Raw genomic sequence first — 17,270 nt, 5'->3', positions numbered from 1 at the left:
GGGCAAGACAGGAATAAAGACACAGACTAGAGAATGCATTTGAGGACATAGGGCGGGGGAAGGGTAAGCTGGGATGAAGTGAGAGAGTGGCATGGACATATATACACTATCATATGTAAAATAGATAGCTAGTGGGAAGCAGCCGCATAGCACAGGGAGATCAGCTGGGTGCTTTGTGTCCACCTAGAGGGGTGGGACAGGGAGGGTGGGAGGGAGATACAAAAGGGAGGAGATTTGGGGATACATGTATATGTATAGCTGATTCACTTTGTTATAAAACAGAAACTAACACACCATTGTAAAGCAATTATACTCCAATAAAGATGTTAAAAAGAAAAAAGAAAAGGAGGAGATTGTGTCCATACTCACTAGAGTGATTCAAACCTGGGCATTTTGGAGTGTGTTAATAATGATTCCAGGATAACAGGCATAAATAAGGACTGCCCTCTGCAAACCACCGTGTGTGGTCCTGGGTCCCCTGTACCAGCCCTCCTAATTTCCTTCATGTGAGAGAGAAGACCTATATTGTTTATATCACTGTTGAGGTTTCTGCCACATGAGGCCAAACCTAACCCTAACAGATACTCACAGGGCATCAGACAATCACTGATTTGGAGTTTGGAGACCTGGCTGCATCTTGAACTACCTGTGTGACCTCAGGCAATTCCCTCTGCACTGCTGAGATTCCTTCTCCTCCTTGGTCAAAAGAGGATAACCACGCCCTTCCTGGGAGATGTCAGGAACTGGGTAAGTCACTATTCATTGATCTAAAGTTTTGGATCGATAGGCTGAACATAAATCATTTGTGTCCTCCCAATCCTAGCCATTTCCTTGAAAAGCAAGAGTTTGCTGAATGATAGAAAACCATGCAGTCTTGATACATGAAATCTGACAAGAAAACGTGCTGCCTTGAAGGGCTTTGGGAACATTTATAAACTGATCATCGTTAAGCAGAAACATTAGGGCTTGTTGCTTATAACTTGTCAGGCTCGACTGTAGCTGGGTGTGTTCTCTGCATTTGGTTCTTTGTTTCTGGAGAAAGGTCTTGTTTCTACAGATTTGTCTTTTTACCAGCATTGGTTGGAAAAAAACCTTTCACACATTGGGGGAGAAGTTATAATTTAGGACCTACTCATATCTACAGATGGTTTTGCCAGCTAAAGAATGTCACTCGCCACCTGGCTCTACAAGGATTAGGTCATTAGCCACTGCAGTCGTTGACCTGCAACACACCCTGAAAGCAGTTCAGGGTGGAGGTCAGGAATGAGACACTCTGTGCTCTGGGAAAACTGGCTTTCAGATAGATGTTTTTGAGAGAAAATTTGATGAACCCAATTTCTTGCATTTTCTCATACTTAGAAAAGCACTAAAATCATTGACGAGACATATGCTCCTTGTGGCTAGCAGCAACCTTCTACTGAGATGTGTGCTTGATTGCACGTACCCCCTTCAACAAAATCATATATATACTGATTTCCCCCGCTACCTCTTTGGAGCAGTTCTTCAGAGCTACCTGAGAGGCTGTTTCTTGGGCTATAGCCCTCAGTAAGCCCCCAGTAAAGCTGAACTCACAGCTCTCACTTCACATTTTTTTAAATTCAAAAGTTTATTTTTTAGTAAATCAGTAATTCTTCATAAAGTTATAGGCACACCCAGAGACTCCAGTAAAAACTACTGCATGAATTTTTCTGAGCTTGTGGGCATTGATGCATTTGGTGGCAAAAACTGGTTTTAATACTCACGTAAAACAGGGACTTCCCTGGTGGCACAGTGGTTAAGAATCGCCAGCCAATGCAGGGGACACGGGTTTGAGCCCCGGTCCGGGAAGATACCACACGCTGCAGAGCAACTAAGACCATGCGCCACAACTACTGAGCCTGCGCTCTAGCTCCTGCGAGCCACAACTACTGAGCCTGTGAGTCACAATTACTGAAGCCTGCGCACCTAGAGCCTGTGCTCTGCAACAAGAGAAGCCACCGCAATGAGAGGCCTGCGCACCACAATGAATAGTAGTCCCCGCTCACCGCAACTAGAGAAAGCCCGTGTGCAGCAACGGCTTGCAGCAACGAAGATGTAACGCAGCCAAAAATAAATAAGATAAAATAAATATTATTAAAAAAAATATTCATGTAAAACAAAGACTCTCCTGCTTGTGTCTGCCTCTCATTTGAATGAGCTGATAAATTAGAATTTTAGACTCTATCTTTGCTGTCATGTCCATAGAGTGCAGAAGTAGCTCCTGATAACTCATTAATTCCTAAAGCTCTTAGGGCTCTGACAGAAGCTAAAATAATTCCAAACTGCCTTAGTCTCCACTGGATCTGTTTATATGATCTCTTCTCCTTTTGAAGGTAACTGATTCCCCAGCACACCTTCAGGGTTGGATCAGAAGAGTTTAGCTGCCTTTCTTAATCTTCGCCCAAATTCATGGATTTTCAAGTCAGCGATCTCTCTGGGCCCTTTCCACCCCCAGCTGCCCTGCTGCAAAGGTGGATCTGACATTTATATCATTCTCAGCCTCAGCTCTGAACCCCACACCCTGACCTGCTCATGTTCCAGAAGCTTCCAGCCTCTGATCCCATGTGATATGTGTTCTCCGTGGAAGCTATGTTCCGGCCTCCTGCGTGGTGCTCCTTCCTGGCTTCTCACACCCCTTCCAACCCACTTTCTTCCCTGCTTCCAGCTCTCCCTTGTAGCAACACTGCCAGGAGCATCCCTGACAGGTTTAAATGTTAGTGAAGAGAGTCACAGTGAAGACAGCCCACATTATGGGCTCACAGGGACAGTTATAAGTGGCCCTTCAGTCATCTTATACTTAAATGCATTTCTGCAATGACAGGCAGAAATCGGCCCTTTGGACCCTCTCCCCATCCAGGGCCTGCAGGGAGGATGTGCTGGGCTGGTCCTGTCGCCATGGGGAAGGCCTGTACATCACACAAGCCGTCGGCCTCATTTTGCTGGCTTCACGAAGCCATCTCCCTCTCTCTGCCTCACCTTACAGAGCAGGAAGGTAACTCTCTGCATCTGCTCCCACTGAGTTTTATTTGATCTGGCAGTCTGAGGGCGTCAAACAACACAGAGGCACGAGGAAGTTTGGAGCGTGTCCCCCAGAGGACCTTCCTGTGGACTGTGATTTGCGTTGACCTCATCCTGACACAGTTGTGCTTTTTCTGGTTGCCTGGTGGTCTTCAGCCACTGATGCAGATGGTGGGGTGGAAGGGGCAGAGATTCTGAGAGGCCCACAAGCCGGGGTTTCAATCCCAGCGCTGCTTCTGGTGACCTGTGGGTCTGGAGGCAAATGATTTCACGTCTCGAAATCTCCGTTCTCTGAAAGAAGGTAATCATACTCTGTCTTTCAAGGTTGTTGTGAAAGTTTTTAAAATGATGAAGTAAAGCATCTTTTCTCTAATTGGTGCATAACAAATAATGGGTATCATTTTGGAAGATTTCCATCTCTCTATGGAGATGTGACTGCTCCTTGGTAAAGGAGAACATGGGACAGTTGTGTGAGAGGCCCGTGTACCACAAAAAAAAAAAAAAAAAAAAAGATAGGAATCCAGAAGAAAGAAGGGCAACCCAAGGTAGATAAGAGTACCATCATCATCATCCTTGACCTTCCAGAAGATTCCAGAAGGTTCAAGAAAACTATGGCTTCCTTGCACCAGGTTTGGCAGTTGGTCCAATTTTCATCAACCCAAGGACTTGGTAGAAACAGTGCCCTCCTTGCCCTTGTTCTTCTCACCCCATACTCTTTGCCTTCCTAAACACTCAGCTGCCTCCCATATGCCACAGGCTGCTGGAGACACAGGCACCGTGGGAAGGGTCTCCATCTTCGAGGATGGTTGGGGGGAGGGGAGCAGTGTCAGAGAGACTAAATATTTGCACAAAAACCTGTTTTTTTTTTGCAAACGACAAATTGCTCAGGAGGAAAGCAGCTGCATAAAATAAGTAATTTTAAGTGACAAGTCTAATTTTAGAGAAAAGAACTTGAAAGCTATTGTGAGAAGGAGGGGAGAAAAACCAATATGACACTGAAAAGGAATTTAAAAATAACTAAATGTTAAATTCAACTTTCACTTGATTTTCTAGTATGTGAAAACCATTCATTGACTCTTCAGCCAAAAAGTACTGAACAATACGTAATGCTTGTTTAGGACAGTGGTTCTCAGCTGGGGGCAATTTTGTCCCCAGCAGATGTTGGGCAACGTCGGGAGAACTTTTTTATTGTTGTATCTGCTGTCATCTAGTGGGTAGAGGCCGGGTAAGCTGCAAAACATCCTACAGCGTACAGGGCAGTCTGCGTGGCAATGAATTTTCCAGCCCCAAACGTGCATAGCGCTGAGGCTGAGAAAGGCTGGTTTAGTGCAAGGTCTTAGAGATGGGCTGGCCAAACTGGCAGGGCCCCTGGTGCCAGGACATGTGAGTTTGACAGCACAGGCATCACCCACTGTGACCTTGAGCAAGTCCTTGACCCTCTGTAAGCCTCAGTTTTTTCATCTAGAAAATGGGGACGGTGCCACCTACCCTGAAGGACCTTTGGAGCCAGAATAAAGTGATGAATGGAGATGTCTAGCAGTATTTACAACTGTCTTAACATATGGACCATGTCCTCCCACCCCCAAATAATTTCTGGTAAAACTAAGGGGACAGAGCGAGTCTTAAAGGACATTTAAAGTTTTTCATCTGTGTTAGATAGCTCTCTTCCTTGGTGTCATGAATTATTTGGATTAAAAGTTAGCAGGTGCAGGGAGAGAGATTGGACTGAAGCACAGGACGGTTGGGCTCTGAGGCTGGGATTTGTTGCTAACCAGTGCTTATCCTTTTGTATGTAAGACGGAAGTAAGACTTGTCCCCTTGGCTTCCTAGGGATGACCTGGGGACACAGCCCGGTGACACATATGGGGATGCTCTGAGGGGGCCTTGGGGATCCTTCCTGCTTGGGGTTTAAGCACCCAGACCTTGTAGCCAAATGGCTGGGGCTCAAATCCCCTTTCCACCATTCCTAGCTGTGTGACCTAGGGAAAGTATCTCAATGTCTCTGTGCCTAACAGTCATGCCTAGCTCACAGGGCTGCCATGGAGACAGCTCTTGGCTCATATTAAGTGCTAAGTAAGTGTGTGCTTGATTATTATTACAGCTGAGCAGACAGAGGCTGAGCAAGGGAAAGCAATTGGCCTGGTTTAAAACTGCAGGTTTTGTGGTCACAGTGAGACAGAAAGCCAGGCCTCTGGATCTTGGCCCAGAGCTCTTTACTCTAGGCCATGTCAGGTTCCATGCCAAGCCGGAAGTATTACTCCTGATTTAAAGATTAAAAATAATCCTCGGGGCTTCCCTGGTGGCGCAGTGGTTGAGTGTCCACCTGCCGATGCAGGGGACACAGGTTCGTGCCCCGGTCTGGGAAGATACCACATCCCGCGAAGCAGCTGGGCCCGTGAGCCATGGCCGCAGAGCTTGCGCATCCGGAGCCTGTGCTCCGCAGCGGGAGAGGCCACAGCAGTAAGAGGCCCGCGTAATGCAAAAAAAAAAAAAAAAAAATCCTCAACAAACTAAGAATAGAAGGAAATTACCTCAATGTAATAAAGGGTATATAGTTGTTTTATATTATTTTAGACACACCAGAATTCTCATGTTTACTGTTTGCATGGTGTATCTTTTCTCCATTTTTTACTTTCAAATTGTATCTTTATGTTTAAATGTTTTTCTCTTGTAGATAGGATATACTTGAGTTTTGCTTTCAGATGCATGCCAATAATCTCTTTTACTTGGAGTATTATTTCCCATTTACATTTCATATAATTATTGATATAGTTGGGTTTAATATACACTTTTTGTTAAAAAAAAACACAAAACAACAAAAAAAACCCAAAACAAACAACCCCCCCAAAACAAAACAAAAAAATAAAGGGCACATACATGATAAGCCCACAGCTACCATCATACTCAACGATGAAAAACTTAAAGCTTTTCTTCTAAGGTCAGGAAGGTCTTAGAAGGATGCCCACTCTTGCCACTTTTATTCAACATAGTACTGGAGGTCCTAGCCAGAGAAATTAGGCAAGAAAAAGACACAAAATGCATCCAAGTCAGAAAGGAAGAAGTAAATTATCACTGTTTGCAAATGACATGTTCTTATATGTAGAAAACCCTAAGATACCACACACACACATACACATACAGAATGTTAGAACTAATAAACAAATTCGGTAAAGTTTTAGGATACAAAATCAACATACAAAAATCAGTTGCATTTCTATACACTAACAAGGAACTATCCAAAAAGGAAATTAAGAATACAATCCCATTTTCAACAGCACCACAAATAATAAAATACTTGAGAATAAAGTTAACTATGAAGGTGAAAGACTTTTACATCGAAAACTACAAAACACTGATGAGAGAAATGAAAGAAGACACAAATAAATGGAAAGATCTTCCATGTTCACGTATCAGAAGACTTAATATGTATTAGTTAAAATGTCCATACTACCCAAAGCAATCTACAGATTCAATGTGATCCCTATCAGAATCCCAATGGCATATTTTACAGAAATAGAAAAAAATAATCCTATAGTTTATATGGAACCACAGAAGACCATGAATAACCAAAACAATCTTGAGAAAACACAGAACTAGAGGCATCACACTTCCTTATTTCAAAATATGTTATAAAGCCACAGTAATTAAGACAGTATGGTACTGGCATAAAGACAGACATACGGACTAATGAAACAGAAGAGAGAACCCAGAAATAAACCTATGCATATACAGTCCACTGATTGACAAGGGTGCCGAGAATATTCAGTGGGGAAAGGATAATCTTTTTGACAAATGGTGTTGGAAAAACTGGATATCCACACACAAAAGAATGAAATTGGACCCTTATCTTCACTCAAAATGGATTAAAGACTTAAACATAAGACCTGGAACTGTAAAACTTCTAGAAGAAAACATAGGGGGAAATCTTCATAACATTGATCTTGGCAATGATTTTTTGAGTATGACAGCCAAAGCAAAATTAGACAAGTGGGACTACATCAAACTAAAAAGCTTCTGCACAGCAAAGGAAATCATCAACAGCACACAAAGGCAACCTACAGAATGGGAGAAAATACTAGCAAACCATATATACCCGATAAGGGGCTAATATCCAAAATATATAAGGAACTCCTACATTTCGATAGCAAAAAAAATAAAAACAAAGCAAAATGACAATAACAAAATCCCCTCCCCCACCAAAGCTTCTAAAAAACCCTGTTAACAAGTGGGCAAAAGACTTGAATAGACATTTCTCCAAAGAAAACATACAAATAGCCAACAGGCATATGAAAAGAGTCTCAACATCATTAATCACCAGAGAAATGCAAATCAAAACAACAAGAGATCACGTCACGCCTGTTAGGATGGCTACTACTACTACCACCACCAAGTGCTGGTGAAGATGTGGAGAACTTGGGAGCCTAGTCTAGTGCACTCTTGGTGGGAATGTCAACTGGTGCAGCCACAATGGAAAACAGTATGGTGGTTCCTCAAAAAGCTAAAAATAGAGTTACCATAAGATCCAGCAACTCCACTCTTGGGTTTTTATCCCAAAGAGTTGAAAGCAGGATCTTGAAGAGATGTTAGCACTCCTATGTTCAATGCAGCAATAGTCACAATAGCCAAGATATGGAAATAACCTAAATGTTTGTTGATGGATGGGTGGATGTAGAAAGTGTAGTATATACATTTAATGCAATATTAATCGGCCTTAAAACAAAAAGAAATCTTGCATTTTGTGACACCGTGGCTGAATCTGGAGGACATTATGCTAAGTGAAATGAGCCAGTCACAGAGGACAAATACTGCACGATTCCACTGATACGAGGTATCTAAAATAGTCAAACTCATAGAAGCAGAGAGTCGAATTGCAGTTGCCAGCGGCTGGTAGAGGGAAAACTGGGTGTTGCTAATCAACAGGTGTAAGGTTTCAGTAAAGCAAGATGAACAAGCTCTGGAGATCCGCGCAATATGGTGCCTAGAGTTAACAGTACTGTGTTGTGCACTTGGACGTTTGTTAAGAGGGAAGGTCTCATGCTAAGTGTTCTCACAACGATAAGAAAAGAGATGGAACACAGTCAACGTGAGGCGGGTGGCTGAGATCTCAGCACTGCTGGCTCTGGGAGCGGAGAGACTTTTTTTTCCATCTATGCTTATGCAGTGGGGCTTATAGATGCACCCGAGGGGAATTTATAACGTTATACAGGGTATGTAAATTGGAAAATTATGTCCCCGCGGAGGAGAGAATTCTGTTTAGAAATGTCATGGTTCTCAATCTAAATGCCTCGTTAAATACAGATTCCATATGTGGTTTTATGACTCCACATGCTAACTTTAAAGAGTGGATACATTCTCTCTCTGCTATCTCAGAACAGGCAGGGTGCATTTGAGACTGTCTAGCATGACCTTAGTCTTACAAAGAGGAGGAAACGACAGGACTAATCCAAGGTCACTCTGTTAACCCAGGTGCTCCCTCATTCTGCTGACCAGACCAAGGTTAAACAAATAAGTAGGGAGATGATTTCATTTCATCCCACTGTTTCCAAAAAAAGAATTAAGAGTTGATGAAATGAGGCAGAGCACTGTGGTTGTGACTTCCTGTGCTGTCATCTTCCCTCTCCGGACAGGAATTACTCCCCTTTCAGGTCACCTCCCTTACATACCCACAAACACCCTCCCTGCTGACTTTTGTATGCCAGGCTCATACACACAGGGCAGTTATTTTACCCAGACCTCTTCAGAAGTTCCCTTCTCCCTCCCTCTAGGCCTAGCCACCCTTGTCCTGAGCTACGTAAGTGACCTCAGAGGTAGTTTGGATGCTTCGGTACAAGAATCTCCTCTATGCATCCCTTCCAAGTGGCTGGCCAGCTGGCTTGCACACTTTCATGAATGGGGAACTCACCACCCCTGGAGGCAACCCACTCTTTTCCAGAAGGGACAATAATAATAATAGTCCTAAGTGTGCCTCCTAGGCCTCAAACTCCTGAATTCTAACTTCTGGAGCCCCCAAGAGAGAAGGGGCGGCTTTGTCCATCAGAGGGTTAGGGAACCCCATGCAAGACTCCCTCCTCCGGTTTCCCTGCCCACGTCAACTCAGGCCCCAAGAAACTTTTCCTTTAAAGCCTTGAGGTTTTCTCAGGCCAAGTTGTGCACTGAAGCCAGCCCAGCCAAGGGTACTTTTACTTAAATCATCTCAGTGTTGCTCACTTATGACTTCCTAATACCCATTTTATTAAGAAATATGACTTTTAAGTATTTCTAAGGATAAGTAATTATACTGATAGGCAGCCTTTATTAAGGGATAATTCTGGGCTAGCTGCTTTATTGAACACCTTGCATGGATTATTTCTTTCAGTATTACGTTAGTCCATTTTACAGATGCAGAAACTGAAGATCAGGTTATGTGGTTGCCCAATGGCACAGAGCTGGGGCTGGGACTTGGGCGTCCAGGCCCTGAACCGCCCCTCTCCCCTGCCTCCCTCTGGTTCCTCCGTTTGTGCAGGAGTGCTCACCGCATTGAGGCCACAGAGCTGGTAACAGGCCATGGTGATGACCACAGTGATGACCTGCCAGCGGACAGAGGGACTCCTGAGCAGCTCCACCACGGACACCAGACGGCTGTTCCTCTGCTCGCGGCTCTCCGCCAGGACCTCCTCCACCTCTCGGGAGACATCCTCTTTGCCCAGGAATGTCTGGAAGGCTGCCAACAGGGACAAGCACAGATTTCAGTGGGATTAGGATGTCCGTTGTGTCTGATGCTGGGTCCCACAGGGATGGTTGGTCCAACCAAGACACACTCCTTGTCAGGGATGCAGCTGGCAGGGATCTTTGAAACCACGGAGCACCAAGTCTTTGTTTAAAAGTTGGAAAACAGAGGCCCTGAGAGATGCAATGACTTGCCCAAGGTCACTGAGCTGGCCAGGAGAAGAGCCAAGAGAGAACCAGTGTCTCCTGATCGACCCCACAGCAAAGCAGAGCATGTCCAGGGTTCAAAGCCCGTCTCTACCACTGGGTAGATGAGCAGTGCCCCGTGCCTCGCATGGCTCCTGTAATGACTGGGTGATGGAACACATGCTAAACCCTGGCTTCATGAATGTAACTGAGCCCCTCCTGTTTGCCCGGCCCTGTGTGCTCATCCTCATAGGAGACATCCAGACAGAGGTCAGATTGCCACTTGCTCAGGATGTCCAGGAGTCGAGTCTATCTTCAGAAGGAGGATTGAACTAAATGACCTCCAGGGTCCTTTCCACAAGCCCCTCTGAAACACAGAAACCTGGGTTGGAATATTCTCAAAGAGCTAACCTTCCCAGGATTCAAGCTCACCCATGTGACTCAGGCCTTTCCCAGACTGAACACTGCAAATTTCCAGCTTCAGGGAACCTGTCATTTTTTTTTCTTTTTTTCTTTTTTTTTACCAAGCCCTTAATTGTGTAAACTTCCATGGATATATGCACAAATGTGGGCTGTCTGATTAGACCCCTGAGATCACAATAATCAGATCAGGGGAGATGGTTTTAGAACATGGATTTAAATATTCAGCACTTAGATATTCATCCTCCTACAGGAATGGTGGCTATGGTGACGGCTCCTGTGGACATTCCATTCCAGACACAATGGGCATCATCCCTAGAAACACTGCTCTGCATCACAGGCCATGTGAAATTGCTCTTCTTAGGTAGGAAAAAAAAAAAAAGCTGTTAAATTTCTCCAGATTCTCCAAGAAGCAAGCCCAGGAGTATATTGAAAACTGTCTCAGAATGTCTCTTTTGTAAGCTGTAATTTAATATTTTTCCTAGCATTTATTAAGGGTAAGTGGAAGAAAGAGCGGAATGAGTAATGTTTCTGTAGCATGCACTAAACCATAGTATTTCTCAAAGTTCAAAAATGCAACATTCACGTGACAAAGTAATCCTAGAGTATTAAGGCAAGAAAATATTTATCTCTCCTCCCTGACATACATGCTTTCCATATAAAATAAGGAGAACTTTAGAACTTCTTTTTTTTTTTTTTCCTTTTCACCTTGGCTGCCAGGAAACTCTCAGCTAAATTCAGTGTTCAACTTTTAGTGTTTCCTGGAGCAAAAATCTCTCTTCTTCCTCTTAAAAGTTCTGTTCTCCTTCTTCTTTTAAATCATCCACTTAACTTTCCTGTTGTATTTATGTTCATAAAAAGTTTGCTTCTACTTGTCCCACACCCCTCCTTCTGTGGTTCCCCTGAATGGGTGACAAAGAGTATCTCATGCAACTGGCCTAGCAGACATGAAGGTGCGCCACTCAGGCTCCCTTCAGGAAAGAACTTGGCTTCTGGGCTGTGAGGAGGTTGGTTAGTCGACAGGCTCCAGCTCTTAGCTTCAGGGGCATGCATCTCATCTTTGAAGCCCAGGAAATGCTATTCTCATAGTGGTCCCGGAGGTCTCTGAGACTGTCCTCTGTTCTTTTCAATCTTTTTTCTTTATTCTGCTCTAGAGTTGTTATTTCCACTATTTTATCTTCCAGGTCACTTACCCGTTCTTCTGCCTCAGTTATTCTGCTACTGATTCCTTCTAGAGTATTTTTAATTTCATTTATTGTGTTGTTCATTGTTGCTTGTTTCATCTTTAGTTCTTCTAGGACCTTGTTAAATGTTTCTTGCATTTTCTCTATTCTATTTCCAAGATTTTGGATCATCTTTACTATCATTATTCTGAAATCTTTTTCAGGTAGACTGCCTATTTCCTCTTCATTTGTTAGGCCTGGTGGGTTTTTACCTTGCTCCTTCATCTGCTGTGTGTTTTTCTGTCTTCTCATTTTGCTTATCTTACTGTGTTTGGGGTCTCCTTTTCGCAGGCTGCAGGTTCATAGTTCCCGTTGTTTTTGGTGTCTGTCCCCAGTGGCTAAAGTTGGTTCAGTGGGTTGTGTAGGCTTCCTGGTGGAGGGGACTAGTGCCTGTGTTCTGGTGGATGAGGCTGGATCTTGTCTTTCTGGTGGGCAGGTCCACGTCTGGTGGTGTGATTTGTGGTGTCTGTGGCCTTATTATGATTTTAGGCAGCCTCTCTGCTAATGGGTGGGGCTGTGTTCCTGTCTTGCTAGTTGTTTGGCATAGGTTGTCCAGCACTGTAACTTGCTGGTCGTTGAGTGAAGCTGGGTGTTGGTGTTGAGATGGAGATCTCTGGGAGATTTTCACCATTTGATATTACGTGGAGCCGGGAAGTGTCTTGTGGACCAGTGTCCTGACGTTGGCTCTCCCACCTCAGAGGGGCAGGAAACCATGCTGGGGGAACAGAGCATGTGGCGTGGTGTTGGGGTTGTCCTGCAGCCAGTGAATGGCCGCCACCACTGCCCTGTCATCACCAGAATCCTACCAGCTCTGGGCAGGCGCTTATGCTGGTGTGAGGCTTATGACCTGTCATACCAGAGGCTGGGTCTTATTCAGGGCCTGGTATGCAGCAGGTGCTCAAACTACGTTGCATAAACGTAACTGGACCCTACTCATATTTGCTAATGTTTAGTCCAGAGGAGAGGGTGCTCTGGGGGGAGAGGCCTGGATGTGGGTGGGGTTGGTCTTGTTCTCCTTGGCCCTGAGCCAGACAAGGACCCAGGGCAGCAGCTGTGATGCATCGGATGTCAGGTCATCACAAGAAAGAACTGTCTGATTGATGTGTTCAGGGGTGGGCTGGGCGGTCTCTTGAGCTGTGAGTTCCCCATCCCTGGAGGTAAGCAAGGAGAGGCCTGATGACCACCTGTCAGAAATGTCGTGGGAGGAACCCAGGCATTAAACAGGAAGACGGACAAGCTCTCTAAAGCAAGTGCAGAACCCCAGAATCATGCAGGTTCTATGGGAGACTGGGGCGCGGCATCTGTGGGGTGGAGGGGGAAGCAGTGGGACCGACAGACACATGCAGTCGTAACTAGCTGTCTGTGGAGAGAGAAGAAAGGGCTTTAGAAACTGGTCGTCTACGAGCCATTTCAAAAAGTCATTTTCTATGGAACACAACCATCCCAGAGGAGTCCGGCGGCTTGAATCTCCAAGCCATTGCAATAGTTCATCCCATCTACCCCAGGGCCTCCCCTCCGGCTCAGCCTCCCACCTCGCCCTGGCTTCCGGACTCACACCTCATTCATATTCCTGGCTGTGTTCCAGAGAACTTGAAAAAAGAATGAGAATTTGCATTTCCCAAGTGGAAAGAAACCCCTCTGGGAGGCACGGTCAACTCCCGGGCTGGGAAAGGGACCCGTTATGTAACCAGATCTTGTACCAGTTAAAGACTCGCCTTTATTCAAGGGGACTCAGGACACCTGGCCGGCCTGAGGAGTCTAACATTTATTGTGTGCCTAATGTGTGCCAGACTCTGTGCTGGGTGTCTTACAGACTTCGCTGCGATTCCTAGTGTGGTTTGGTCCCCTGAGCCTCAGGAAATTAGGAAATACGCCGGAGATCCCAGGTCGAAAGGGAGACAGTCAACGTTCCAACCTGCATCTGTCTGACCTTTCTTTCCGCACACCTCAAAGGATGACGAAAAGAAACTGTGGAGCTGAGAAGCTACCGGAAGCAAATTCAGTTCATTTCAATTAACCTGCGGCTTCTGAGAGCTTGTGATGTACAGCGGGTGCAGAGGTCTACTGCGCCAAGGAAAGAAAAAGGCGCGGTTTCTGCTCGAAGGAGTTCTCTCAAGTGGGAGTCAGAATGCAACTCACTGCCACTCCAGGCGAACAGTGATGGATGCGGGGTCTGCAGGAGCCTCAGAAAACCCCTGCCATTTAACAGATGGAGAAACCAAGGCTCAGTGGGATGACGTGATGTGCCTGTGTCACACAGGAGAGCCGGCATTTCCACTGCTGCACTGCCTCTGCCCACAGGGGTGATGCAAGCCTAGCTCAGAGGATGGTGATGGGAGGCAGTTACAGACAGCAGGCCTCCTGGTATCACCCAAGCTTGTTCATCTTGCATAACTGAAACTTTGTGCTCATTGATAGTAACTTCCCACCCCCCTTCCCGGCACCCTGGTCCCTGGCAATCACTATTCCACAGTTGGATTCTATGAATTTGACTCCTTTAGATCTCTCATGTAAGTGAGATCATGCAGTATCTGTCCTTCTGTGACTGGCCGATTTCTCTTAGCCTAATGTCCTCCAGGTTCATCCATGTTGTCACATATTACAGGATTTCCTTCTTTTGTAACGCTGAATAATATTCCATTGTATGTATACACCACATTTTCCTGACCCATCCATCCAACAATGAACATTTAGGTTGTCTCCACGTCTCGGTTATTGTAAACAGTGCTGCGGTGCTAATAGGAATAGGAGTGCTAATACCGCTTTGAGATCTTGATTTCGATTCTTTTGGATGAAATTCCAGAAGTGGAATTGCTGGACCATACGGTAGTTCTAGCTTTCATTTTTTGAGCAACCTCCAAACTGTCTCCTGCAGCAACTACCCCATTTTGCATGCCAACCAACCGTGTGCGAGGGTGAAGGTTTCCAACTTCTCCACTTCCTCACCAATACTTGTTGTCTTTTGTTAATAGCCATCCTGACAGGTGTAAGGTGATGTCTCATTGTGGTTCTGATCTGCATTTTCCTGATGATTAGTGACATTGAACTACATATATATACATACGCCATTTGCATGTCTTCTTTGGAGAAATGTCTATTCATGTCCTTTTCCCCTTTGAAAAATCAGATTACTCATTTTCTTGGTTTGTTTGTTTGTTTTTGCTATAGAGATGTAGAAGTTCCTTATTTATTTTGGAGATTAACCCCTTATCAGATATATGGTTTGCTAATCTTTTCTCTCATTCTCTCATTCATGTATTATTATTATTATAATAATAATCTCTTGATTATTACCTTTGCATTGAAGAAGCTTTTTAGTTTAATATAGTTCCACTTGTCTATTTTTGCTTTTGTTTCCTGTGTTTTTGGTGTCAAATTCAAGAAAATCATTATCAAGACCAATGTTGTGAAAATTTCCCCGTTTTCTTCTAGGAATTTTATATTTTCAGGCCTTATGTTTAAGTGTTTGCTTCGTCTGGAGTTGATTTTTGTGTATGGTGTACAATAAGGGTCTAACATTCTTTCACATACAGTGATCCAGTTTTCCCAACACTATTTGTTGTAGATACTTTAGCCCATAGCTAACATCATACTCAATGGTGAAAAACTGAAAGCTTTTCCTCTAAGAATTGGAAGAAGGAAAGGATGTGACTCTCAACCACTTCTATTCAGAAGCCCTCACCAGAGCAGTTAAGTGAGAAAAAGAAATACAAGTCATTGAAATCAGAAAGGAAGAAGTAAAACTGTCCTTGTTTGCAGACAACATGACCTTATATATAGAAAATCCTAAAGACTTCACCAAAAACTGTTAGAACTAAAAAGTCGATTCAGTAAAGTTGCAGGATACAAAATCAACATACAAAAATCAGCTGTGCTTCGACACACTGACAATGAATTACTTAAAAAGGAAATTAGGAAAACAATCCCATTTGCAAGCATCAAAAAGAGTAAAATACTTAGGAATAAACTTAACAAAGGAAGTGAAAGGCTTTTACACTGAAAAAACATTAATGAAAGACACAAATGAATGGAAAGATATTCCATGATCATGGATTAGAAGACTTGATGTTGTTAAAATGTCCATACTACCCAAAGGGATCTACAGATTCAATGAAATCCCTATCAAAATCCCATTGGCATATTTTACAGAGATAGAAAAAAATAATCCTATAATTCATATGTAACCACAAAAGACCATGAATAGCCAAAACAATCCTGAGGAAAAAAACAAAACTGGAGGCATCACACTTCCTGATTTCAAAATATATTACAAAGCTAAAGTAATTAAAACAGTATTGTACTGACACAAAGACAGACAATAGACTAATGAAACAGAATAAAGAGCCCAGAAATAAACCGCTGCATATATGGCCAACCGATCTTCACTCAAAATGGAATAAAGATATAAACATAAGACCTGGAACTGTAAATACTCCTAAAAGAAAATGGAGGGGAAAAACTACATAACATTGGTTTTGGCAAGGATTTTTTGGATATGACACCAAAAGCAAAATTAGACAAGTGGGATTATATCAAATTAAAAAGCTATTGTAATCTAAATAGTATGGTACTGGCATAAAGACAGACATACAGAACAATGGAATAGAACAAAGAGCCTAGAAATAAACCCATGCATATAGGATCAACTGGTCGAAACAATCTGTGGCTTTGAAATGGGAAAAATGGCAATGGGACCAAAGGCTCACATTGGAGTGAGAGAGAGCTGGGCTACAGCAGATTCCCTCCCTATATAACCTGGAAAGTCACTTGGCAGCTAAAACCTCAGTTGCCTTCTGTAAGGAACTGGAGTTAATATCAACACCAACAAGACTAACCAGCATTCATGGAAGGCTGCTCTGTGTGTCAGAAGGTACTTGTAAGAATCAACTGACACGGTGTATAATAGGTGAATTATCCCTGGTGAACGATAGCTATTAGAAGTAGCTTTTGGAGGTAGAAATAGTGGAAATACTTGTTAAAAACAAACAAACAAGAAAGCAAATGACAGCAAAAATGGGCTTCCTCCCAGGTCAGTGTCTGTCTCACCCAGCCACAGGTATTCCCTGGTTTATGATCAACCCTCCGACTGTGGATGGATTCCTGCCCTGTCTCCCTTCACCTAGTTCATGTCAACACATCTTTTCACCCCAGCTCAATTGCCACCTCTTCCAGGAATCTCTCCCTGATCTCCCTCTAATCATCCCAAAGGAGCTCCACACTCCTCCCTTTGTAGCTCCTGGCCTGGGGCAATCTCACACTAGTCCTGAGGTTTGCCTGGCTCCTGTCGGGCTCTCTCACTGACTGCTTGCTTCAGGACCAGGGGTCCTGTCCGGTTTTGCTCCATATTTTATCCTTCAGGCTTAGCACGGTACCTGGTACACAGTAAAAACTCCATAAGTAAGTGGGCATCGAATGAGTGGTGACCTAGTTAACTCACAATGCAGACTCTATTACAATGGCCTTCTCTAAGCTGTACTTCAGACTTGCACCTTCAGCTCCTACAGAGGGTCTGTATCAAAAAAGAAAGCATAGAAAAATATCATTTTCAATTGCTTTAACTTTAGTTCAAGGCTCTATTATGAGTCCCAAGACCCCCCTCTGAAGGGTCCCTTGTAATAAACGGTTTTTCGAGTCGTGTGTAAGTAAAGTCTCTCTCTCCCGAGAAACTGATCTGCGTCTCCTAAAGGGAGAGCCTGTGGA

The 17,270-nt window shown here is 44.0% G+C and overlaps 1 protein-coding gene across 1 annotated transcript in view; it reads right to left on the bottom strand.

Moving 5' to 3' along the window:
- The window catches only part of SLC2A9 (solute carrier family 2 member 9), a 211,039-nt gene that overhangs the window by 68,376 nt on the left and 125,393 nt on the right, over positions 1–17,270 (bottom strand). Inside the window, 1 exon segment of the mRNA XM_065877261.1 lies at positions 9,549–9,736. Coding sequence (XP_065733333.1) covers positions 9,549–9,736 — 188 coding nt within the window.

Source organism: Phocoena phocoena, chromosome 5, assembly GCF_963924675.1.
Source record: "Phocoena phocoena chromosome 5, mPhoPho1.1, whole genome shotgun sequence".
NCBI lineage: Eukaryota > Metazoa > Chordata > Mammalia > Artiodactyla > Phocoenidae > Phocoena > Phocoena phocoena.
The sequence above is the reverse complement of the archived record's forward strand: the minus strand, read 5'-3'. Positions and strand labels throughout refer to the sequence as shown.